We start from the raw sequence: 25,262 nt of genomic DNA, 5'->3' as shown, positions 1-25,262 counted from the left end.
CAGTGGTTATATACTGTCTGCCACCACGTGTTGTCCTCCTGCCCCAGGGCTTTGGACCTGACAGAACTCCCAGAAAAATGCCGGGATTAGAACACTGAGCTTTTTGGGAAGCAGCATTTGGTGGCACATTTGAGCATCAAAAGGGAAGGCAGCAGTGTAAGGATTCCCTGAGCGCTGCTCACTCAGGCCTCTTGTCTCCTCTGCCCTCCTGCTCATTCTTCTCCTTTGCTGTGGTGGTAGGAGTCCAACTGCTTGAGCCAACACCCGCTGCCTCTCAGAGTACATTAGCAGGAAGCTGGAAGTGGAAGAAACACTGGGATTCAAAGCCAGGCAGTTCAGCCTGGAGGTGTGCGTCTCGCTGGTACACACCCCATTCTGTCCTCTTAAACTCCAGATGACTTTCTTCAGCAATGTTGCCCTGCCTGATCCAGTCACCCTTTTTTTTCAAATGGATTGAAAACATACTTTTCACCCAGTTGAACTTGCAAACCATATTTTCTCAGTGGAGTATAATGTAAATTTTAAAGAACCAATTATATTTTCACCCTCCCCACACTGGCTCACCCCCAAGTACCTGCAGCACCAGAAGCTGATCTGAGGCCTAGGCTCGCACCAGGACCACACAGTACAGGTCCCTATGTGGACAGCAGGCATCCAGCTGCCTGAGCCATCAACAAGAAGCTGGACTCAGGACCTAGAGGGGATACACAACCCAGGCTGGACTCGGGACCTAGAGGGGATACACAACCCAGGCTGGACTCGGGACCTAGAGGGGATACACAACCCAGGCACTCTGTTTTGGGATGTGGATTTCTTGATCATTCGTGTAGCTGCTAGCTCATCTATTTTCTTGCTTTTTAACCAAGGCAGCATTTGTATAGGGATTCCTTGTGACACTGGCAGGTGAGGAAAAGCATTTCATTCAGTTTCGTTAGAAAGGCAGATTTTATACAGACAGAAGGAGAGATAGAGAGAAGGTCTTCCATCTGCTGGTTCACTTTCCAAATGGCTGTGGTGGCCAGAGCTGAAGTAAATTTACTCCAGCCTCTGTATTCAAATTGAGGTGTACCCAAGATATTGTTAGAACTTGTAGATGAACTCGCTGGCAAGTTCAGGGGGATCTTGTGAGTGCTGCTAGCTTGGGGGAAATGTTTGTAGTTGAAAGAGAGACTGTTAGCTACTGCTCACTGTTGCTTTGACTTCTCCAGGTGTGCAGTCAACAGAGCAGTGCTGTGCAGTTTGCACACCTGCTGAGTTCTGAGCAGCTTCTGGGATGGGCGGCTTTGGATTGTTCTCACAGTCATGGTACAGCTGCCCGTGCACTGTGGAAGACAGTGACTCCAGAGGCAGATGTGTGTGCTGCATGGGTCATTGGCGTTTCAGTTTCCCTGGGAAATCTAACATTATGTTGCATTTCAAAAACTTTGTAAAACTGAACAGTGGTGGCCCAGAAAAAAAAAGTGAGATGTTGGGCTTCCCTTTTCCAAAATTGGGAGAAATGTTTTAATGCAAATATTATATACTTTTTAAACTGAAGATGTCCATGATATGTGTTGATCTGTGATTTTTTTTAATGAAGGAGACTAATTCATTTTAAAACAGGATTATAGGTCTTGGAAAGTTGAAAATACTAAGCCACTATCTGTCATGTCTTGGGAATAAGTGATATTCAAAAAAAATTGGAATGTTTTAGCATAATTTCCATTACCCTAAAAATAGCACTGAATATTTAAGATAGTAACTGTCACTGAGATCTTAGCCTTTATTAGATACTAACTCTTATTTGTAAGATTTATTTATTTTTATTTGAAAGGCAGATTTACGGAGAAGAGAGACAGAGAAAAATCTTCTGTCTACTGCTACACTCCCCCAAATGGCCACCGTGGCTGCAGTGAACTGATCTGGAGTTGGAAGCTAGGGCTCTCAGTTGGGTGCAAGGGCCTAAGGACTTGGGTCATTCTGCTTTCCCAGGACAAAAGCAGGGGGCTGGTTAGGAAGTGGAGTAGCCAAGACATGAACTGGCGCCCACGTGGAATGCCAGCACCACAGAGTGGATGATTATCCTGCACCTTTGTGCCTGCCCCTCATTTTAATTGTCTTTTTGTTGGGAAATACTGCTCTAACAGAGGCCCACAAAGCCCATTATTTAGATATCTTTTAGACATTTGTATTGTTAAACAAAAACCCCAAACTCAAGACTCCAGTATTAAAAGATTACATTGGCCCTTGTCAGGGCAAAGGGCCAGGCTTTGGGGCCACGACATAGTACCTTTGTCATTTTTCCACTGAGAGCCTCTGTGTCTTCTTTTGTAAGCGGCAGCATGAAACCTGTTCCCCCGGCTGTGCGAGTAGCAGCACAAGGTGCTTGTGAAGGTGTGCCTCCTGCTTGGGGCTTTGGCTCCTGTTTATTATTCCCTTTTAATGCCTGAATTACTGGATTGACAAATGATTTTTTAGAGATTTATTTTTATTTGAAAGGCAGAGTTATAGAGAGGAGAGATTTTCCGTGTGCTGGTTCACTACCCAGGAGGCCACGACAGCCAGAGCCGATCCAGTACAAAGTCAGGAGCCAGAAGCTTCTGGGTCTCACACTGGAGTGCAGGGGCCAAGAACCCCAGCCATTCACCACTGCTTTCCCAGCCGTAAACACAGAGCTGGATTCAAAGTGTAGCAGCAAGACACAAACTGGGCCAATCTGGAATGCCGGTGTCAGAGGGGCAGGCCTAGCCCTTGGACTGGCTGTGGCTTGCTAGACCTTACTAGATTATGTATTACTGGTGTGGCTTATGGAATGTCTCACAGTCACAGTCAGACTTGAGTTTCAGTGCTGTTTAGGATGTGAGGAGAATCTGTAGGAACTGTGAAGAATGTACCAATAAAATGTGCTTCTAAAGTCTCATCATCTCTTTCCGCATGGTTTTTTGGGCTTTCCTAGAAAAGGGAATCTTTTATTGTTGTTTTCTTGTTTACTTGCTTGCTTTTCCAGTTTTATCTCTGCTGACAATTTTTATGCACAGGAGATAATTGAATTTTATACTATTGTTTAAATTTTGAGATCTGAAGAAACATGATGAGAGTTATAAAACTGAATGAAATGTCCACTCGAAAAGGCAAAATTTCCTTTACTTTCCTGACAGCCCTGACGGGCGTAATAAAATAAATGTGACAAGGTCGCACACATGTTCAGTGACCCCAGGCTGACTTTATCAGTACTGTGTGTATGTGTGTTAATGAGAAATGCGTTCCGAGATTTGTACCCCTGGTTCATGACGCTAGTTCTTCTGAAGTCTTGTGCACCGATGCCTGTATTTTGTGTGTAAGGTGAGAGCGTCAGGGGCCATGGAGTCCATAGTGATCAACATAAAGCCGGGACCTCCCCAACATGCCCTGAAGACTGAGAACTTAGTGTACGAAACACGGTACACGTGGAAACTTTTTTCTTCACCAAACATAAAACTGAAGACTATTCCAGTATGTTGGAAAAAGAAGGCATATGGCCTGCACAATTTAGGCTTTTCCCTTTGAGTTCCTTATGCACAGATAACCTCCTCTTGTCTTAGCTGAAGCAAGGAACTTGCCTTTTGGCCAGCCCTTCCTTCCCCCCGGTGCGGCTGGGTCAGGCGGGTTGCCAGCAGTGCTGGGTGCTAAGGGCATGTGCAAAGTGCTGTCCGAGCTTGTGTGTGTCTCAGGGTGTTCCCAATGTGTTTGCCTTTTAGGTGGCAGAGATAAGCGTGGAGGTCCCATCTTAACTTTCCCAGCACGCAGCAATCATGACAGAATACGACAGGAGGATCTCAGGAGACTCATTTCATATCTAGCCTGTATTCCTAGGTAAGTTTTGTATTGCACATAATTGGTCACTTTTTTCCTAGTTTGAAGAGATGTGCCACCGTGCTCTTTAGTAAGCAGCTGAGTGGCAGCCGACATTCCCAGCTGACGTATACCAGATCATCATGTACTCAATTTCCACTTTGTGGCTGTTGTTGTCTAGTTTGCTACAAACCAGGCACGTGTGTGTATTAATGGTGGTGTTAAGGTTCTCACTAAGCTGGTATTTCAGGATGTGACACCTAGTAAGAAGCCAAGCTGGGTAACACTGATATTTCTGATAAAATACAGTAAAGTGAATTGGCAGATGCCAGGTGTTGTTTGGTACTAGACTTCTGCATGTGCTAAGCTTCAGTATGTTTAAAAATATTCTGTTGATTTGCGACATGGAATAGGCAGGACATAAAGAGTCTTTATTAGCAGCAATTCAGAAACCCCCGTTGGTTCTGAGATTTCATTAGTAATAGCCCGGGGATTGACTCATGTTTCATCTTACAAGTAGAACCTGCGAGAGGAGTTGTGAGCTCTCGGGATGTGTCCTGTGGCTACCTGGGCAAGTTTACCCGCTTCTCAGAATATGCTGCTGAGAGATTACTTGTTGAGACAACTGACCGTGGGTAGAGGATGTTTCACCTCTACATCAGTATGTCCATTTAATTGTTTCAGGTTTTTTTTAATTATTTAAAGAAGAATTCTGCTCTGGTGTAATCCAGACATGCAGTCACGCCTGTGGAAGGAGGGTGCTGTGTGTTGGAAGCTGGAGGGTGCTTCCCGAGGAGGAAAGAGAAGTCTTCAGGCATCTCTTCCTTCCAGAAAGGAAGTCAACAGCATCCGTAGCAGCGTGACAGGGCATTTCCTGAGAGCCTGAGTCAGGACGTGGGCTAGACAACTCGGTCACCTGTCTCGGGCCAGCCTGGGGAGCGACTGCAAGGGGTGTGTTGAACAAGGCAGTGATGTGAGATGGTCTTGGGCAGTATAGTTTCAGAAGGCTGAGGCCAGCGTCCTAGGTCTCTTGTAGTACTGACAAGGTTGACAGCGCTCTTGGGCGGTGTGGGTGATTACTAGCTGAGATGATGGCCATGCCCAGTGAGAAGCGGAAGTTCCGCAGGAGCTGCTTCAACCTGACAAGGGTGTCCCTGAGCTCTTATGTTTATAGGATTCTTTATAAGGAAAGGAACTATCCTTTTTCCTTGGTTTCTGGTATTTTCATGGACTGGTGAGCAACTGGAGTTAGAGTTGTGTGTGTGTGTTTTACCGCTCGTTGTCCTTTAGGAATACAGTATTTTTTATGGCTACTACTTAGGAAGTTTCTATTTACCACATTCTGTGCTGATAATGGAAAAGGAAGTAGAGGAATACAGTGGACAATGTACTTAAAAAATCTCTGACAACTGAGATATTTGTTACATAGCTTGATTTTTTTTAAGTTGAAGTTAGTGCTCAGGTGATTTAAGTGTGTTTCTTCATTTGGAGTGCGATACCCACATAGAAGGGTGGTGGCTGGCCTTCCGGCCTGAGGCAGAGCTTGCCGAGCTGGAGCACTGGCCACTTCTGCCACTTGTGTCTTTTTCTCCTTTCCCCTAGAGTATTTTATAACAAATCCCAAATACCCAACTTTGCTTATTTACAGTGAGTATGTACAGTGGCCCTTCATTACTTCATTTCACCACCTAGACTTGCTTTTGTGTTTACAATTTCAAATGCTGCTTTGCTTACCCTTGGTTTATGCACAAGAAAGAGAGGTGGAGCCCGATGCAGTAGCCTAGTGGCTAAAGTCCTCACCTTGACCGTGCCGGGATCCCATATGGGCGCCAGTTCTAATCCCGGCAACTCCACTTCCTATCAAGCTCCCTGCTTGTGGCCTGAGAAAGCACTTGAGGATGACCCAAAGCCTTGGGACCCTGTACCCTTGTGGGAGACCTGGAAGAAGGTCCTGGCTTCGGATTGGCTCAGCACCGGCTGTTGCGGCCACCTGGAGAGTGAACTATGGACTGAAGATCTTCCTCTCTGTCTCTTCTCCTCTCTGTATATCTGACTTCCCAATAAAAATAATAAAATCTTAAAAACGAGAGAGAGAGGTGGAGTTAACCTGTAAATGATTCATTTGCTGAATGTATCTGACCAGGAGTCCAGAGAGAAGTCAAGAGAAATTGAGACCCCTGCTGCTCACACCTGGTACTGCAGGCTCACCTCTCCGGGCAGCCCTCAGCAGCGGCAGTGCTGCTGGATGACTTGGGTCAAATAACAGGATTAGCAAACTGCAGCAGCAGCAATTCGTGTTATGTGGTGTGTTTTAGGAGTAGCTCTGTCCGTAGTTTGTGAATCTTGATTGCTTGTTGTGGTTTCAGAGTCGTGTAAGCGCAGCTTGCTAGTGGTGTGTATGACCTAGGGATCTGTGAGATCCTTTTCTCTGTCCGTTACTCTGACTTGAAGATAACCCTGTGGCTGTTGCACAGCCTAGTGGCCACAGGGATCCTGTTCCACTTGTCACTGTGTGAACGTGTCCTGATGGTGAGAGTCCCTAGGACTGGGGTAAGCTCACTGCTTCGGTTGGCTTGGTGGTGTGTGCGTGTGATGATAACCTGCGCACCGCGGCGTCCTGGAGAGTTGAGTGAGGCTGTTGATGTGCACCCGCACAGCGCCTCGTGTGTAGCAGCTGTCACAGAAAGCATGGGCCCTTCTCTTTCTCTGCAGTCCCGTTTCCCTTCAGTCACCTTTCTGTGTGCTTTTCCGAGGCCACATTGTTTTTCTTGTAGATCCTCGCAGACTGTCTCATGGTTGAATATAAATGTGATCTGAGCAACCTGGGGGAGTTTAGGTATTAAGCTTGGATCACTGCCCCCTTGCTTTTTAAAACACACACACACAGAGCTGGAACAATAGGGAGGTGAGCCCATTGCCTGAATTTGCAAGGAAACTTGCTGTTCCGTCAGTGGGAGACACACGTTGCGGCAGCACGTTTTGCTGGGTCATTGGAGTGAGAGCGGTGAGTGCAACATGCCTGGCATGTCTGTGGGTGGTTAGTATTCTCTCTGCTGGGATTGTATTTTATGCTAATTTTGTTCTAGGACATGTTGCCGTCTGTAGAATGATTTATAGTGGTAGCTGCTTGAATAAATCACCCCAAGTCTATTGTTGCTAATGAAATAATATGGGATCTTCCATTGATTCATTCATGCATATGGGCACAGGAATGGCCTTTCTTCAGTCTGGAGCTCAGGAAAGCAGACTTTCTGCTTATTGGAGACTTGTGCAGAGAATAGCACTTAGTCTTATATAGATTTTCTTTATCCCATAGATGATATGAGACTGTTAACTAAAATAGCTTGGGAATAAGTCACATTCTCCCAAAAAGCACCGTTTGCTTTCTCCCAGGTAGAGCAGAAGCTGAGAAGCCTTCACGTGTAGGCAGTGGGCTGTGTTCGTTAGCTGCATGGGCTGAGGAGCCAGCCCAGGGCTGTTGGCAGGATGCAGCGATGGCAGGATGTTCATGGTGATGGCTTTGACGTGATGAAGACAGGTGGTTGAAAGGCTGCGCACTCGCAGCCCCGCACGTGTGCTGTTTTCCTTACTGGGTGGTAACGGTTTGACCCTGGAGGAAGGAGAATTCGTTAATCCTCCTGTGAACTGTGCGAGGCCAGCGCACTCTGGGTTTTGTTGCCCTCTCTCTTGTTCCTGTTGTTCAAGCCTGGAGTCACCCGGGATTCCTTTTAGGCCCCTTTGAAGCAGGGGAGCTTTGTAGTTGGCGGAGGAAGACAGGCTGTAAGGGAACTTGTCTTGCTGTGCTGGTGAAGGTTGATGCTGAAAGTGCAGGCTCCAAACGGTGACTAATAAAACAAACAAAGCCCAGGGCTTCTGCTTTGTAGTCTGTCTGTGGCGCGCTTCAGAGCAGAAGGCCTCAGCAGGACAGCGGGCTGCCTTGGTCGGACCTGGCTGCAGACACGGGTCTGTCCCCAGCCCTCTGCGTCAGGAGTTTCTGTAGGACCGCACGCCCCATTCCAACCCAAGAAGATCCAAAATGCTTGATTTTTCCAGGTTTGGGGAGAGATTCCTAGAAGTTTCAGTTGCCTCTAGGTTTTGTGACGGAGAACAGCGAAGAAATCATGTCCTTGCGTGTGGTGTTCCCTGGGCTGTGGTCCAGGACTGGGGAGAAGCAGCAGCAGCAGATGTGGCACATCTGGGCCCAGTGCTCACTCATTCTCCGTTCACGTGTGCATCACATTTGTATGGGGGTGATCAGCAAAAATCAGTTTTCCACCTTTGAGCGGTGAGCTGGGCTGCTGCCCCTGTGGCCTTAACACTGTGTCTTACCTGGGAGCCGCTTGCCAGGAGGCCCAGGCCACGGAGGCTTCGCGATATTTCTGGAATGCCCCTCCTTATACTGCTGTTGCTGTGTATCGGCGAAGCTTGGGATCCACTTACTGTGGGGAGAGTCACAAGAAAGAGAATGGAGTGTGGGAGGAGAGGGGAGGGCAAGGAAACAGCAAGCATAAAATTGTTTTTAAGTTTGGCTCAATTTTTTTTTCTTTATAACATTACTTAGGGATTGCAGTTAGTATTCTGTTTTCTCCTTTTTTTTTAAATGTGGCATTAATACAGAGAAGAGATTAATTATGTAGATACACTTCTAAGAATCTAATGGGGCTTCCCTTCCCTTTCTTCCCACCCTTTTCCTTTTCCCTCCATCCTGCCCTTCCTTTTGCCATTTTTGCGAGAAGTACTTTTAAGTGGCAAATGTCTTTCCTGTCATTGCAGTACGTCCCTGCCATGTGAAAGCCTCATGTTCTGGTTGGGGAGGCGCAAGGTCCTAGGTTTATTTGCAGAGACCTCGCAGGCAGCCACACTCGGCTAGCGGCTGGCACTGGCCTCCGCAGCCTGAACGGTTGGAGCCCACCTGTAAGTGTGCAGGTGTCGGCTGGGTCTGCTGAGATCCCGTTCAGAGGCCAGCGTGAAGCCTGTGTGCTTGAAGTTACCACCCAGCAAGACTACTTCAGGACACCTTGATTCTTGTTTATTCTTTTTTGCCAAAAGACCCTACATGTATTTCCACATAGCCAGAAGTACAGAGTTAATAGAGCTAGACATGAACACGAATATAAAGACTTCTAGCACCATGTTAATTTGTGCTAAGGGCCAGCTGTTGTGTGCTACTAAGTGAATAAGACCAATGCATTCTTAGCACCACTGAGACTAGATTCGCCCTCCAGAGCCCCCCAGGAACTCCTGGGATGCCAGGACTGCCCTACGAGACGGTAAAATAGCAGAAGCAGCAGCCAGGGATAAGCTAAAGGGAACAACACAGGACGTTGTTGAAAAGTTCTCACCATGGGAGGAGAGGGGTCATTCTCCTGCGATTCCTGTGGGTAACGGCTGTCCTCACCTGGGCTCTGCATGCCCACAGGGCTCAGCATGTGCCTACTGCTCTCCCAGGACCTTTCCCATGCATATTTACATCATACCTCAGAGAGCAGAGAAATGGGCACAGTGGGTATCCTTCCCCTTGGAGCAGCCATGGCGCAAAACCATAAACAGAATTAAAATTGGTCAGTTGTGCAGTTCAGCGTGTTTAGCTGTGTCTGTCCCTGAATGCTGCTGTTCCTAGCTGGGCTGGTGCACGCTCTGCTTCCTGACATGAGGCTGGAGAGGATGCGCCCCTCCCTGGACCCCGTGGCGCTCCTGGGACAGAGCCTGCCCTCAGTGTGTGTTCTTGCTCCGCAGCGAGGAGGTGTGCAAGCGCGGCTTCACGGTGATCGTGGACATGCGCGGATCCAAGTGGGACTCCATCAAGCCCTTGCTGAAGATCCTGCAGGAGTCCTTCCCTTGCTGCATCCATGTCGCCCTCATCATCAAGCCAGACAACTTCTGGCAGAAGCAGAGAACAAATTTTGGCAGTTCTAAGTTTGAATTTGAGGTAACTTCCCCTGCGTGGCCAGACCCACTAAGCCAGCAGTGTGGTTTATTAAGAGCTGGCGTAGCCTCACCGTTGGAGGCTGCCAATAGATTTTTAAACAGGAACTGAGTATCTTTTATACACATGACATGTCAAACCAGTTATGCTGAAAATGACATGGTTGCGTTCCTTGTCCAAGTAAGGGGGATTGTTAGTAGTTCTTCATCTTCAGGTTATATGCTGTGCTTCCCAGCGTGTTTCCACCATGTGCCACTTGGGTTTCTAAATATATTTCTGTATTTCTCTATCAAAAATCTGAGTTTGGTTTTAGCTTCAATATGAAGCTGCACTCACGAAGTTTAGGTGAAAGATGACATCAGTAAGTCCTTGTCATACGCAGCAGCAAATGGCTTTGGAAGACAGTGTGATTTAGAGATTTTCTTGATGCAGAATTTTGAAATGCATTTAATTATACATGTTTTAACTAAAAGTAATGGTTTGGCAATAGAGTTCATGCAAGTTTTCTAGTCTACTTTTGATGTCCCTCTGGACTCTTAAGGAATCTACTTTTGCCTCCTGTTGTTGGCGCCTCCCTTTGTGAGCGGCTCCCTCCCTGGGGGTTACTGAGAAGCCGTAGATAAGCCAGCAAGGAGCTTAGTGTAACCTTGTAGGCCACAGCCCTGGGGTGGAAGCCAGCCTGGGCTCTGTTCTTGTTTTTGTTTAACACCGCTGCTGCTGCTTCGGGCAGACAGTTCAGAGGTGCCAGTGCTGGGTTTCTGTAAGGCTGGAATTCAGAGATGAGGCTGAACTGAGCCTTCTCTGCTGCCTTTGCACATATCCACCTTTGGCTTATGTTTTCCTTGTAGCATCAGGCTGGTATCCATCTGCTTCATGGTGTGTATGGGGCAAGATTAGGATCTCCAGCTTGGACTGAGCAGAGTCAAAGCTTACTCCTGTGCAGATCAGGTCCTGGGCTAGGGCTGCCCAGAGCCTCAGCAGGCATGACTGACACGGTCCCTGTGACGTCAGCCTCCACCAGCTTCCTTGCTAACACTTGGCTGCTTACTAGATTTTAAAGAAGTCTCATTACCTGTTAACTTAATGGGAAGTGGAAAAGGCAAGATAAATGATCTCATTGGAGCTGCAGTGTATCATTTAAAGCAGCATGCACGTCTGTGTGCTTAGAGGGAGGTAGCACCCAAAAGGATCTTGAAGCTCACGTGCAGGAGACAGTAGGAGCCGCTGCAGGTGTCTCTTGGGATGGCATGGGTGGAGGGAGACTGTGTAGAGGATGCGTTGACCAAAGTCAAGTTCCTGAATTGTCTGCTCTGAATTTGCAGTTTAGCGTGTTCTCTGGTTTAGTGCAGCTAAGAGAGTGAGTTGATTTTCACATTTTTAGAAAGAAACCTAATTGTTCTAGTTCTTGTGAGATACACATGGCTCGTTTTACATATTCCAGCTAACATGTATGTGTTAGTATACTGGTTTATCTCCCATTGTGCTGCTAATCCTTTTTTCATTATCATTCATTTTGAAGGGGCCAGAACTGGGTATGTTGTGTTTCCTATAAAAATATTTTACTGTGAAGACCTGTGACTAAAGCCTGCATGTTGTATGTGTTACCCTAAGACTGGCTTATGTTCTCATGCATGGTTTTTTCCCTTAAGACCAGCATGGTCTCTTTAGAAGGCCTCACCAAAGTAGTTGACCCTTCTCAGCTCACTCCTGAGTTTGATGGCTGCCTGGAATACAACCACGAGGAATGGATCGAAATTAGAGTTGCTTTTGAAGACTACATTAGCAATGCAACGCACATGCTGTCCCGGCTGGAGGAGCTTCAGGACATGCTGGCCAAGAAGGAGTTGCCTCAGGATTTAGAGGGGGCCCGGAACATGATCGAGGAGCACTCCCAGCTGAAGAAGAAGGTGATTAAGGCTCCCATCGAGGACTTGGACTTGGAGGGGCAGAAGCTGCTGCAGAGGATTCAGAGCAGTGATAGCTTTCCCAAAAAGAACTCAGGCTCAGGCAACGCAGATCTCCAAAACCTCCTGCCCAAGGTGTCCACCATGCTGGACAGGCTGCACTCGACCCGGCAGCACCTGCATCAGATGTGGCACGTGAGGAAGCTGAAGCTGGACCAGTGCTTTCAGCTGAGGCTGTTTGAGCAGGACGCTGAGAAGGTAACGCGGGGGAGCTGAGCAAGACGCGGAGGGCAGCTTCTTGTGTCAGGGACTCTGGACAGGTGGAGGCCAGCCAGCCTCTGTCCACTGCCTTGGCTGTAAGCTGGGAGAGGCCATTTCAAAGTCAGCACTCCACCTGACCTGCAGCTGCTGTCGTTGGTGCTACTTTAGAGATTTCAAGTTTAAATCACTGGTGGATTGGTCTGGCTAGAAAAGATGCCTATTAGACCAGAATGATATTTGTGAAAATTCCATGAGATTATGTTATTGAAAGCAATAACAGCGTATGTGTGTTTTGTTCATGCTTGCTTGTGTATTCATACAAATCCAGTGACAGAGCACTGTTCAGATCTATTATGGTGTTTTAAAGACAGAAGGTGAGTAGTGCATTAAAATGGCATTGTTCCCGTGCAGTACAGGCAGTGGTGATGTGCTGTGTTGTCTCTTATGGACAAGACTAACCCGTGGGCAGCTACTGGCTGCGTCAGTCCTAGACTGTGAAAACAAGACACAAACAGGAAGGTGTTGCAAGCCCTGAATTTGGTCTGGTTTTTCATTCTTAAGTTCATGGATTGAGAAAAATATTCTTTAAAGTAAAAAACTACATTAGGGATATTTGATATAAAAAGGACCCAATGAAAAGTGAAAATCCATTGTGTTCGGCAAGCTTTTAATATATTTGTCAGCATCCTTTGTTTTAGGTAGTATCTTGTCGAACACATTAGAAAAATCTTCCTTCTGGTGACTAGAAAATCACTTTACTGTCTCAGGGATTCTGCTTGGGGTCATGGTAGCAAAGCTGACTAATAGTCAATTCTATTTCCTTAATTGACATGCTTGTCTAAGCACCATTGGTATTGAACTGTAAGAGAAATATGTGTTACGGTTAAATTTTTCCCCAAGTGCCTTTTAGTTTCACAGTGAGTTTTTATTGTTTGCATTTGCGCAGCCTTCAGTGCTTCTTACATTAAAAACATAATGTTTCCGTCATCTGGTGCTACTGTCGGTATTCTGTAGATGGAGCAGAACTCACCCAGCGGCCCGTAAATCCCTCGTGTTACCAAACAGGCTCTAAATTGAAGAGCAGTGTGGCAAATGAAGCTGTTGAGCATAGTGGCAGGCTGGGTTAAGGATTTTTAATCAACCCTGGGGATGTGAATACCTCTGTTTGCTTCTCAATCCTCCTCTGTAAGACGAATGTTAGGTAAGATTTTCTTGTATGTTCTGCAAGTTTCGAACTGCTGACCTGTTAGAAATTGTTCCCATACAACCCCTGGGATGTCAAAGACGCCCCTTCCTGCGACAACCATCCATCGTTCTTTTTCTGAGTGATTGCAGCTTGTCTTTTTCCTTCTGACAGATGTTTGACTGGATCACACACAACAAGGGTCTGTTTCTAAACAGCTACACAGAGATTGGGACCAGCCATCCGCATGCCATGGAGCTCCAGACACAGCACAATCATTTTGCCATGAATTGTATGGTAAGAGAGCAGCGGCACAGTGACCGCAGGTGGGAGGTTTAAGCCGCTCCGGCTGGGTAGATGGGCCTTCTTCGGGGTTGTTCTGACTGCCCCAGCCCAGGCTCAGGTGTAGGCAATTCCCGTGACTGTTAATTACAGAGCCTTGTTTGAAGTTGAACAAAAATTTAAAAAGGCAAACCACCCGATCTATGAAATCTAAACCCATTCCTGGCGGCTTTGGTGTGCTCTCCTGGGCTCAGCCTCGCTGGGGGTTGCTGAAAGCCCGGAAGGCCTCCCAGGGAAGGAGTGAGTCTCTGGAATGTTCTGCTCTGTTGGTGCGGTGCAGTACCTTGGCAGCATCCGGCTGCTGCCTCCCCAGGGGTGCATTCCACTTCCCCGTCCCTGTTGAACAGTAGCACCGTGGTGTGGCCTCTATTGGAGCCCAGGACCCCTGGCTCTCTGACATTAATGTCCTGCATGCCCTGGGGTTTCAGAATCTTGTAAAATGGGCAGGGTTACCATAAGATTTCTCATGAGAGAAAAAAAGAAGTAACATTGGATTTTGAATATCATTTTTGTTAGGTTCTTAACAGTTATTGTAAATAAGAAAATTAAAGTAAATGTTGGATTTAGGCTATGTGTGCTTACTTCTGAAGACAGGCTTCTGGAAAGTTCCTTTTCAGGAGCAGGGAGTTTTGTTTTTTTGCTTTAAGCCATGCTTGTGCGGATGCACCATGTGAAGCCCAGTGCCATTTGTTACAGAGCGCTGAAGCAGTAGGCTGGGGTCAGTGTGCACTGCGTCACTGGCTCTGAACACCTAAGGCATATGTAAGCGCAGGCCTTATAGTAAGTGCTCAGTAAGGGCTATACTTGTTTTCTGGGATGTGATCAGATCAATTAAAGCAAATAAGACTTTCAAAATTCTGGGTAATATCCATTTGTTAAGGTCTATGTGTATTTTCTTCCCCTGGTAGACTTTTCTAAGTTACAATTTTCATTTAAAAACACGTGGTATCTCGCTAGTATGCTGCTGCGTTGGGAATGCTGAGGAAATTTTTCATTTTGCACTCTTGTTGAAGAAATTTCCACTAACCTTTAATATCCGTGTATAGAGAACAAGGACCATCAACCTTCGGCCCTTATTGTTATCTGTAGTGGTTTGAACAATTTTTGTCAGAATGAAAATGTGAAATACAAAAAGTTGACAATTTTTAAAGAAAATGTTTTAAGAATTACCAACAATTATGCTCTTTCTACTGTATCAAACATTGTTCAAAGCTATGATGGTAAGAATCTATGCTGGCTGGTTTTGGTGTAGGGAGTTGTACATTTCCATATTCATGTATAAGCTGATTAATTAGGTTGTGTGCCCCATACTTCTTTGTGTGCTGCTAATGACATGTAGCATAAAAGTTTTGCAAGAAACTAGAATCTGCCACCTGTACTTAAAAAACCAAAAGAGGGCGGCACAGTTGGTGGTCCCCCCCAGTGGAGCTTTCCAAAAGCATAGCTGCTTTCCAGGTCCTATCAGAGCATCTCCTGGTGTGCTTCCTAATGGATCTTTTGAGTTGGTGTGTCCTCTTTAAGGATACAGAGAAAACAAAATTAGCAAATCTAGTCACCAGTGCTCTGTTATCAGGAGGGACAAAACTGAAAGTGCAGGAGCGTATAGAGACATTGCTTTCGAACTTAAAGGACACAAGGTACAGTGTGAGTGCCACAAAAGCCAGTGGGGTCTGCTCAGATGATCCTGACCTTGACTGTCACAACCTCTTGAAAGTGTCTTAACCCCCTGCCATTTCAGATATGGCACTTGTTGCCTGAGTAACCTTCAAAGACAGCCCAGTAGAGTAACATAGACCCAATCTTACAGTGCCCTAAACCCAGACTGATAGAGCCTCCAGCTCTGGTTTAGATCAGAAAGAGAGGGAAGGGACAAAAAAGACGATGTGCGTAGAAGAAATGGACAAGTGAGTTCTTTAAGAGACTTAGTTGGGCGAGCTGCAGACCCCCACAGCACGGTGAGGAAGCTGTGTGAAGTTGTGGGAGAGTGGTCCAGAGAAGTCAGAGCAGCGGAGAGGGAAGGGAGGAAAATGTGTGATTACTTAGGGCCACAGACTTGGCTGGGATGTTGGGAAACACATTTAGAGAAGCTGTCCAGCAACCATATCACAGAGAGAATGAGTGTGAGGTTGGGAAGAGCAGGAGGCTTTGTTGGTGGTATGCACACTTGCCCTTGACCTCTGCTGCCTCAGCCCGCTTTCCCATGCTGTAATGAACTACCTGAGGCTAGGTTCCTTATAAAGAAGAGGTCGAGATCACCGTTCTGGAGGATCCTGCTACAGCTCAGCTCTGGGAGGGCCTCATGGCAGGAGCGTGGAGGAGGGTGAGTGCAAGCCATAAGCCAGGGACCACTCAAAAGGCAGCCTCGCTCTTGTCTAACTCCCCTTGAAAGGACCAGCATCCCAAGTGACCTCAGTTGCCTCCCACTGATCCCCTCCTATTAAAGACCCATCACTTCTCACATAGCCACACTGGAGTCCTAACCTGGAACACGAGAGTTCTGGGGCTCCAACTGTACACAAACCACTGCAACCGCCCAGGTGGACAGCCGAGCCTTGAAGAGATTGCAACAGGACGGGGAAATACCACACTGAGAACTCCTTTTTCAGATAGAGTGGTGGTTTTGTTGCTGTTTTTTTGAAAGCCTCCTCTCTCTTGTTTTTCGGTAAACTGGTAGACTTGAAGATAAGAATTTTAACAGGGTAGAAAAGCTTTATTTAAAATTTGGAACATAGCATTGTTATATTTCTACCTCAATTCATTTTCCTGGGAGAAAGTGAATCCATTTATAGATTTTTTTTTATTGGCACCAAAAAGATGAATTGGGCTCATTTAGAAAGGAGAGCTTGTTTTTACACAAATAGCCTTTGGTTGCTAAGTACATATTTTTCAGTTTCTGGGTTCTAGCTAAAAGCTGAACTGCTGGGTCCCTTCGTTCTGCGTGACTGCCTGTCAGTTGGCTTGCCATCTGGACCTTTTTCAGTTTTTAAAGCCAAGAAGTGAGTAATAGTATATTTGTGTGCACCCACTTGTGTATTTGATTGCTTTGTGCTTAACAATTATGCCTTTCAGCTAGTTCATTTGTAATGTAATAATTTTAAAAATAGAAATTGGATCCAGTATCCAGTTGATGAAACTCCAAAGAGCAACTGTGTGGACTAGGGTGTATCAGATGATTCCACTATTAGCAACTGGATGACTGTCACTGGACTGTGTTTTACAAAGAGCAGGGCAGGTTTCTTAGAAAGGAGCCCCTGCTGTGCCTGCCCTTGCTGTGCCTGCCCTTGCTGTGCCTGCCCTTACTGTGCGCTGCTTCCGCCCTTTTTGCAGAACGTGTATGTAAATATCAACCGCATCATGTCAGTGGCCAACCGCCTGGTGGAGTCCGGCCACTACGCCTCTCAGCAGATTAAGCAGATTGCCAATCAGCTGGAGCAGGAGTGGAAGGCGTTTGCGGCCGCTCTGGATGAGCGGAGCACCTTGCTGGACATGTCCTCCATTTTCCACCAGAAGGCTGAGAAGGTCAGTGATTGGAACCCCTCTCTGGAGTGAGTAGCCAGAGTGTCCCCTCCCCCAGGAACCTCAGTAGGCTCCAAATCCTTGGAAATCTTTCTTGTATTTTTTATTTGTAAAGTAGAAATAAAAGTATATGCTTGCGAGGGCTGTTTTATTATATAAATGTTATCTCTTGTATTAGGTGCCTATAATAGATATGGTGTTACACTTGGGACCAGAAACGTTTCCGATTTTGAAGTTTTTCAGATCCTGAAGTGTTTGTGCAGACCTTACAGATCAATCTAAAACTACGAGTGCTAGTATGACACTCAAAAGGTTTTAGGTTTTAGATTTTCAGGTTAGAATTGCTAAGCCTGTACTTATAAGTGGTGCTTACTGTTCTCACTCCTCCTCTCTCCTACCTTCCTTATTCTCTTCTTCACTTCCCTTCATGGTTTGTTAGGGATGCATAGGCTTCAAGGAACAGAGTTAACGAATGCCTGCCTGTGGTTTAACACAGGGGCTTGCTGAGGTGTAACAGTGTCAGAGATGGTGTGCTCTGGGGCTTGTGTGGCCTCACCTCAAGGTAACAATGTGTATGCCACAGTGACACAGTCCTGGGAAGGTAGAGTGGGCATGGCTGTCCTCATTCACCACTTGATGTCAGAGAAATGTCATTTCCAGCAGGCCCAGCACACTGTGCGCGGTTCCCACTGGCCAGGATTGGGCTGCACGGTTCAGTGTCTGACACGATGCATTGTCTATGTGGACCCCGACCGCACCTGGGCTTCCTTTGCAGATACACTGTTCCAAAGTATCTTGTTTGCCGGATGACATGGGATGAATGCCAGTAACACGTCTACACTTCCACACACCCATGGTGCAGGCAGCAGGGGAAAGGGGTTTGCTTAGAACTCAGACCTGATTTATGTAAGGCTGGCTGCACACATAGGCGTGCTGTGCAGGTGGGCATACTGCATAGGTGGGCAGAGAGCATAGGCACTTTAGACTGGCAGCAAGGTGCATACATGGGGACAGGACAGCTGGTTGCTTTATTTAAAAGGAAAGATCATTGATATCCCCTTCTTGGGGATGATTTGGGGTGAGCAAGTCTGTGTTCACAGGGGTTTACTGTTCCGTGAGTACAAGCTAGAAGCAGTCCCCCTCAAACGGGGGGTGCCGGTAAGGGTGCCTGGAATTTCAGCCAGACGGAGTATTGTACATACTGTATATTAGCAAGACTGTAACCTTTAGAAACCTTTAAACTGTGAAGCAAGAGAGGAAACTGAGCAGAATAGGAAGAGTCTTAACCATGTCGCAGGGAGAGCAGGGGCTTGAGCCCAGCACTTGAGATGTAAGGCTTCCTCTGTTCACCAACCTTCCACGTGTGCCTAAATGTATGACGAAAGACAAATGCCCATACATGAAGTGATTTGTAACAGAACCCTTTCAGCATAAACTAGCGCTGTCTTCCTGAATTTCTGCCTACCTCTGATCCTTATTGTGCAAAGTATGATGTACCTGTGTGACATGTTGCGAGTGGGAAGATGCACCCTGTGTCCACACGTGTGCGTTTTGTAAAGGCAACGCCTGCAGGGACCTGGGGCAGTGTATACATGGATCATGGGCCCAGTGCAGTAAGACACTGGGGATGGATGTGAAGCAGAGGAGGCGTACGTAAGAGGCTGACTGAAGCATAACTAGGAGGGAAAGCCCCTTTCGCAGACATGGTAACAATCAGAACTGTAAGGAAATCTATGGAGGACTATTTGCTGCCCTGAGGTGCCTGCAAGTCATCTAGTAGTCCAGGTGCCGAGGAGCATTCCACCTGCAGTGTGTCATCTTCAAGAATCTTAAACATGCAGCAAACCATGATGAGAGAGCATGAGGTGCTTTTATTTGGATAATGTGAATGTTGTAATTTATGATTTTGGAGGGAGTAGCAGCATGTGTTCGTGAGAGTAGCATGTCATGGACTCTTACATAAACTGCACAGGTGTTGCAGTTTCTGTGCGAAGTGGCCAGAGAAGCCAAACAGAAGTTTAGTGACAGAGCAGTCTTAGAAGAGGGTCCAGTGTGTGCTCAATGCCTGTATCTGGATACGGATATATAGAAAGTTTGTGCTCACGGGCCTGGCGGTGTGGCTTAGTGGCTGAAGTCCTCGCCTTGAAAGCCCCGGGATCCCATATGGGCGCCGGTTCTAATCCCGGCAGCTCAGCTTCCCATCCAGCTCCCTGCTTGTGGCCTGGAAAAGCAGTCGAGGATGACCCAAAGCTTTGGGACCCTGCACCTATTTTGGAGACCCGGAAGAGGTTCCTGGTTCCCGGCTTTGGATTGGCGCGCATCGGCCCGTTGCGGCTCACTTGGGGAGTGAATCATCGGACGGAAGGTCTTCCTCTCTGTCTCTCCTCCTCTCTGTATATCTGACTTTGTAATAAAAATAAATAAATCTTTAAAAAAAAAAGTATGTGCTCACTCTCAGCAGCAAATTGTGTCTTCTGGTTGTCTAAACAGAAGCAAGATCTTTGGAATTCTGATGCATGGAAGATCTTACCTAAATCACGCCACTTTCTCTTCTGGGAACGCTGTCACAAACTCATTCCCACTTAAAGTCGAAGTCCCAGGAAAAACTCATTCTAAATCCTTTGCCTTCTGGTTATGTTTAATCCCAGCTCCGTGTGCAAAGGACCATGAACTCTGATGTCATAACCTAGATTTCCATTTTACCTCCCTGTTTGAACCCCACTCAAAGAGTTTCCATGAGGAATTCTATCTGCTAATGGGAGCATCCAACTCCAGTGTGTGGTCTCACAGCTGGTGTTCTGCCAGAAGCTGCCTTCCATGAAGGGTCAACTGCCACCCTTGCACCCCCAGCTCTGTAGATTCTTTTGTGTTGGTGTTTCCTTACGACTTCCGAAACCTAAATCTTGGGGGTGAAATTAGGGGAGAATGACAGCAGCAGCTCTTAGGCCTTCCAGAGATGGCAGCACCTTCATCTCCCGCGTGTTCTCGCACTCCCAGTTTAGGATGACAAAAGCAGTTTGCAAATAGGATGCTGTGAGCACAATGTTAGAGGTTTCACTCTTGGCTATGCGGTGTATCCACTGGAAGGTCTGTTTATATTAAGAAAGCTTCACAGCATGTCATTCTTTATTAAGATTTATTTATCTTGTACTTGAAAGGCAGATTTATATAGAGAGAGATCTTTCATACAGTGTTTCACTCCCCAAATGGCCGTAAAGTTGAATCTGAGCTGGTCAGGAGCACAGAGCCTCCCCTGAATCTTTCCAAGGACCTGAGCCATCCTCTGCTGCCTTCCCAGGCACATGAGCAGGACCCAGATCAAAAGTGAAGCAACTAGAGCTTGAACTGCACCATGTGGGATGACGGCACCGCAGCCAGAAGAACCTGAGCATGTTACGCCACAGTGCCAGCCCCGCAACGCAATTATTAGCGTAATATTTTGATAAACCAAAGAATTAAAATGACTTGATACCACTTTACCTGAGAATCTCCAGTTTTGACTACCAAAAGCAGCAAAGCAGAACTGCACTGAGGACAGTAGCAGCCAGTCACTGTGACCACGGAAGGTACTAAAGGGTAAAAAAATTTTCACTAATAAAATAATGAAATAATTTTAGAAGAGTTATAATCAGTTTGTTACATCATTCATAGTCTCCATGATTCACAGCAACAGGTGGCCAGTGACTATTGCATTAGAGCCCTAGAACAGATTTCTGCTGATAGAAGCACTTCAGTGAGTCAGAAATCTGACCACATGTTTTATCTATGATTTTAACAGCTTTTTTCCTTTGATAAGAGCCCAAAATAAAGCAGCAACTAGTATTTGCCTAGCTGTTTTAATGTTTATAGGGCTCTTTAACATGGAATCTTATTTCATCCTTATGTCAGCCCACTGGGGGCTGGCCTTGTGATACAGTGGTTAAACTGGGAGAAGCCTGTGAAGCCAGCGTCCTACATGGGTACCAGTTCATGTCCCAACTGCTCTCCATTTCCAATCCGACTTCCAGTGAATGGTCCTGGGAGAGTAATGGAGAACAGCCCAAGTGCTTAGGCCCCTGTCATTCATGTAGAGACCTGCATGAAGCTTGTGGCTCTTGGTTTTAGCCCAGGTGTCTAAGCATGACAGCCATTAGGGGAGTAAATCAGAAAATGGAAGACATTCTCTCTCTCTCTCTCTCTCTCTCTCTCTCGCTTCCCGCCTTTCTCTGTAAATCAGCCTTTGAATAAAATAAATTAATTTAAAAAAAATCCTGCCAGTGGGCTGCACTGGGCTGGTGGTGATGCTGCACTGCTGCTTTGGCTGGGCACTGATTGGTGAGACCTTCGCGCAGGCCTCTGGCTAAGTCCTGTGGTTCACAGCATCCTACCAAACTGCTTTGCATTGACATTGCTATTCTTTATAAAGTTTTACCTTCCGCAAATTTTAGAGTAGCATTTATAGGTGATGCTTACAGCATGCTTTACAAGTGGTAAGTATTATTTGGAAAACTATCATAGTTGGAAAATTCCAAGTGGAATAAGAATGCTCTGGTGTTTCTTTTGGATTTGCTAAGGCATGTAGCACACATGTAATCATTCCCACTTTAACCTTATTTCACTCTATTTTATTCACAAAAGTTTTTATCAGAAACATAGTCCAAATTCTTGACTTAGGTTAAAAATGAAAGAAAATTTGTCATGGAAAAGGAAATGGGCTATTTAAAAAATGTGGCAACAAGAAAACAGGTTTAAGTACTGAGAGTGGTCCTTGGCACACTTGGTTCAAATTGGACCTGCCTTTTCTGAGTACCTCCGATAGAGATGGCAGGGCTGTTTTCTTGGTTCGTATATGGAAATTTTTTTCTAGCATGTGATTTCCCTGGTCAGAGGAGGAGCCCCAAAAGAGGGAGAGGGATAATGAAAGCACAAAAGTAGATAATATTTTCTAGAAATAAGACAAAAGATGAGTAGTAGTAAAAAAAAAAAAAAAAAAGAACTCTGCAGGTTGAATTTCCATGTATGTATGTCTGTGTATGTGAAAAATTTTCAGCCAGTGTCAATTTTTCCAGAGGATAAAATCCTTCTACATGAATATCTTAAAAGTTTGCATTCTATACAGTTTCTGTTAGTTCCATAATTCCCTGTGCAGGGTGAGATAATGGGTACCAGCAAGAGGGGCAAGTGACTGCCAGGCGGGAACCGGCCCACCTCCACCCCTAAGATGGGGATTAATGCAGTAGGTGCTTAAATGAACAGCAATCTGCTAACCAGCTATCCTCTTTGTAAAGCTTTTTTTTTTTAAATTATTTCCTTTTATTGGAAAGGCAAATTTATGGAGAGAAGGAGAGACAGAGAGAAAAAGATCTTCCATCCATCAGTACACTCTGTGAATGGCCTCAAGAGTAAGGAGCTGAGCCGGTCTGAAGCCAGGAGCCAGGAGCCTCCTCCAGGTCTCCCACATGGGTGCAGGGTCCCAAGGCTTTAGGCCATCCTTCACTGCTTTCCCAAGTCATAAGCTCTGAGCTAGATGTGCCGTGAAGTAGCTGGGACAGGAACGTGCACTATATGGGATGCTGGCACTTGCAGGCAGAGAATTAGCCAGTTGAGCCATCATACCAGCCCCTACAAACTTTTTAAACAAAGATTTAATTTTGTGAAAGGCAGTAACAGAGAGAAGAAGAAATGGGAAGAGGGAGGAATAGAGATTTTCCTTCTGCTGCTTCATTCCCCCAAATGGCCACAGTGGCCAGGGATGGGTAGGCTTGAGCCGGAAGCCTCCCATGTGGATACAGTGGCCTAAGCACTTAGGTCATTGTGTGCTGCTTTCCCAGGGGCATTAGCAAGAGGCTGGATTGGAAGTGCTATGTCACGGTGCCGGCCCCATCGAATTCTTGTAAAACTAGATTCCTCATCTGCTCCCCTTAATTTTGTAAACTGACTTTTTTTTTTATTTAGCAACATCTTTATAAATGAAATTTCCATTCTTCCTAGCATCTGAACTTCCAGTTCTTAAGCAGGTGCCTGATTGAACTCAAGAAGCAGTGTTTAATTCTCTTGCATTTTCCTTTCTTTGATCTTGTTCAGTCAGTTGCTGTGTGTTCACATGTTTTGATCTCCTGAGTGTTTAAAGCACAAGATGCTTAAGTGAGCTGCTCTCTGGCCACTTTGGATTATAGTAGCTGCTGTTTGACATGGCTGTTTACTGCACATCAGGCTCTGCAGGAGGCCTAGGCCCCAGGGGTGCTGTGACAGGGCAGTGAAGGCTGTCTCAGTTTTTGTCTCAAGTTAAGGAGTTTCTACGGGGATGGAAACAGTGAGCAAAGCAAGATTTATTGTAGTGAGAAGCCTCCTGCTGTAGCAGTCGGGAAGAGGCGATCCAAGGAGTGGTTGGGCATCGAACTCCTCGCAGGTCATTCTGTTTCAGTGTGATCGTAGTGGGGCGTGGAAGTTGCAGGTTGGGTGGAGGAGTGGTGAAGTGTAGGGTAGAATAGTTCAGGAAGACGTAGCAGCTCCCTATTTATGATTATTTACAATGCATGAGATCACATTAAAAGGCTTTCACAAGTTCTGTTCTGTAGGTTCATTTGCTGAATTAGACACCAAACTTGAGATCAGGGTAAATTTTCCTTGTGGAATTCCTGTTCTCACCCTCTTCTCTGGCTGTGTCTCTGAGTAGAGATTGCTGGATGGGTGACGTTGAGTCTATGGGCCTTTGGGTGCTAAGTGTGAGAGAAGCCAGGGCCTGTGGCTCGTGCTTTGGAGTCTAGGATAAACCTATATTTACGACCTGACAACAGGGTTTGTTCACATGTCCTCGGAAAGCCCTCGCCGGGGTTATTTCTGTCTCTGGACTGTGTTAACCAGTGAGTTTAGATGAGCAGAATCTCCTTTCTGTAAGATTTCTGTGTAGCAAGTCATCTTTCCTGTATATTCAGAACCAAGCTATAGTTTTTCCAGCTGCGTGTTATCAGTGTCCTAAGGACTAAGTCACTCTTCACTGCAGGCACAGGGATAGGTTAGCGTTTGACACCTTCACTCATTATGTTATGAAATACTGTATAGCTGAATCTCAGCCTTGTTCTGTGAGAAGTGTTTGTATCTCTTAATGATATGTTGTTAACTTTTCTTTGTTTTGGGTGTTTTGTAATGACCACTGTCCAGGAGCAATTAATTGCTGACTTGAACCTAATAATTTATTAATGGTGATAAATACCCTTTCTCAAGTCATATTTGAAAAAGATTTACAGTAATTTAATAATCTGCATTAGGTACAAAAACAGAAGAAAAAGCAAAATAAAATTTAGGAATTCTTAGAGTCATCCAGCTGACCTAATTGACATTTACACAATATTGTACCCAAGAAATACTTAGCAACATGTCTGTTACCATGTGTGCATTTTTGTGGGCAATGGAGAAGTGTAGGCCATTGTGTTAGCACTTCCATGGCCTTGATGTCTGGAAGACTCCGTAAAAGAGGACAATGTAAATGCTCCTTGAGCGTGTGATGGTTTAATCCTATTTGCGGCCAGGGTGTCAGGTGGCACTTACACCGTATGAACCGGGCTCAAGTTCAGAGACTTGCATGCAGATATTTTTCTGAACCAACACATTTATAAAGTTACTTATGTAAACAGCTCTTACTTGGGTAATTTGTCTGTTTTCAGGTCCTAAAGATGCCAGAACTAGCTGGGAGAATGTTCTCATTAAACATTAAAAGAATGATTGCTCACCTCTGTCTGGAATTTTGAGTAGCCATTTTCTGTGTTCCCTGCTGTATAGACTGGAGAGGAGGCAGCATGAACGAGGCTAAAGCCCAGGGAAACATTACAGCTATTTGACATAATTGAATTAGCTTCTTTAATTTGTGCTTGTCTTTGACATTTAGCCATGATGGATTGTGTCGGCATTTCCCAAGGAAGTTTGGAAGTGATTTATCTGCTATTGATGAGTCCCAGAGACGAGCGTGGCAGAGAGCAGTGAAGGAGGCCTAAGTAGCCAACAGCAGCCAGGAGCCTGGTGTGGCTCAGAGCCTTCCCCTCTACAAAAGTGGCAGCTGGCAAAAACCTATAGGATTGGGAAGTCTTTACCCAGGCTCACAGTTGAGGCGCTTACTTCTGTCCTGTGGTCTGTTTCGATCGGGAGTTCTGTTTGAAAGGATGACTTTTCATTTGATGGGATGTACAGTAGCTGTGAAATGGAGACTAACGTCCAGATGTGAGGATACAACGTAGTATGCATTTCTACTTCCAGACAAAGATGGACTAACAATGAAACTGTTTACTATATTTTGATAATAGGATGCTGGCCTCTCTGCCATTGTCCATGCCCACAATGATGGACA

The 25,262-nt window shown here is 45.9% G+C and overlaps 1 protein-coding gene across 2 annotated transcripts in view; it reads left to right on the top strand.

Annotated features, from left to right (window-relative positions):
- TRIO (trio Rho guanine nucleotide exchange factor) overlaps positions 1–25,262 on the top strand; it is a 288,966-nt gene that overhangs the window by 112,093 nt on the left and 151,611 nt on the right. For both annotated transcript variants that reach the window (XM_058680114.1, XM_058680113.1), the window contains exons 3-7: positions 3,717–3,831; positions 9,547–9,739; positions 11,386–11,898; positions 13,259–13,381; positions 16,754–16,945. In XM_058680114.1, coding sequence (XP_058536097.1) covers positions 3,717–3,831; positions 9,547–9,739; positions 11,386–11,898; positions 13,259–13,381; positions 16,754–16,945 — 1,136 coding nt within the window. The remainder of the gene's footprint in view (positions 1–3,716; positions 3,832–9,546; positions 9,740–11,385; positions 11,899–13,258; positions 13,382–16,753; positions 16,946–25,262) is intronic.

Source organism: Ochotona princeps, chromosome 23 (assembly GCF_030435755.1).
Source record: "Ochotona princeps isolate mOchPri1 chromosome 23, mOchPri1.hap1, whole genome shotgun sequence".
NCBI lineage: Eukaryota > Metazoa > Chordata > Mammalia > Lagomorpha > Ochotonidae > Ochotona > Ochotona princeps.
Note: the sequence above shows the minus strand (reverse complement) of the source record. Positions and strands in the feature narration are given on the sequence as shown.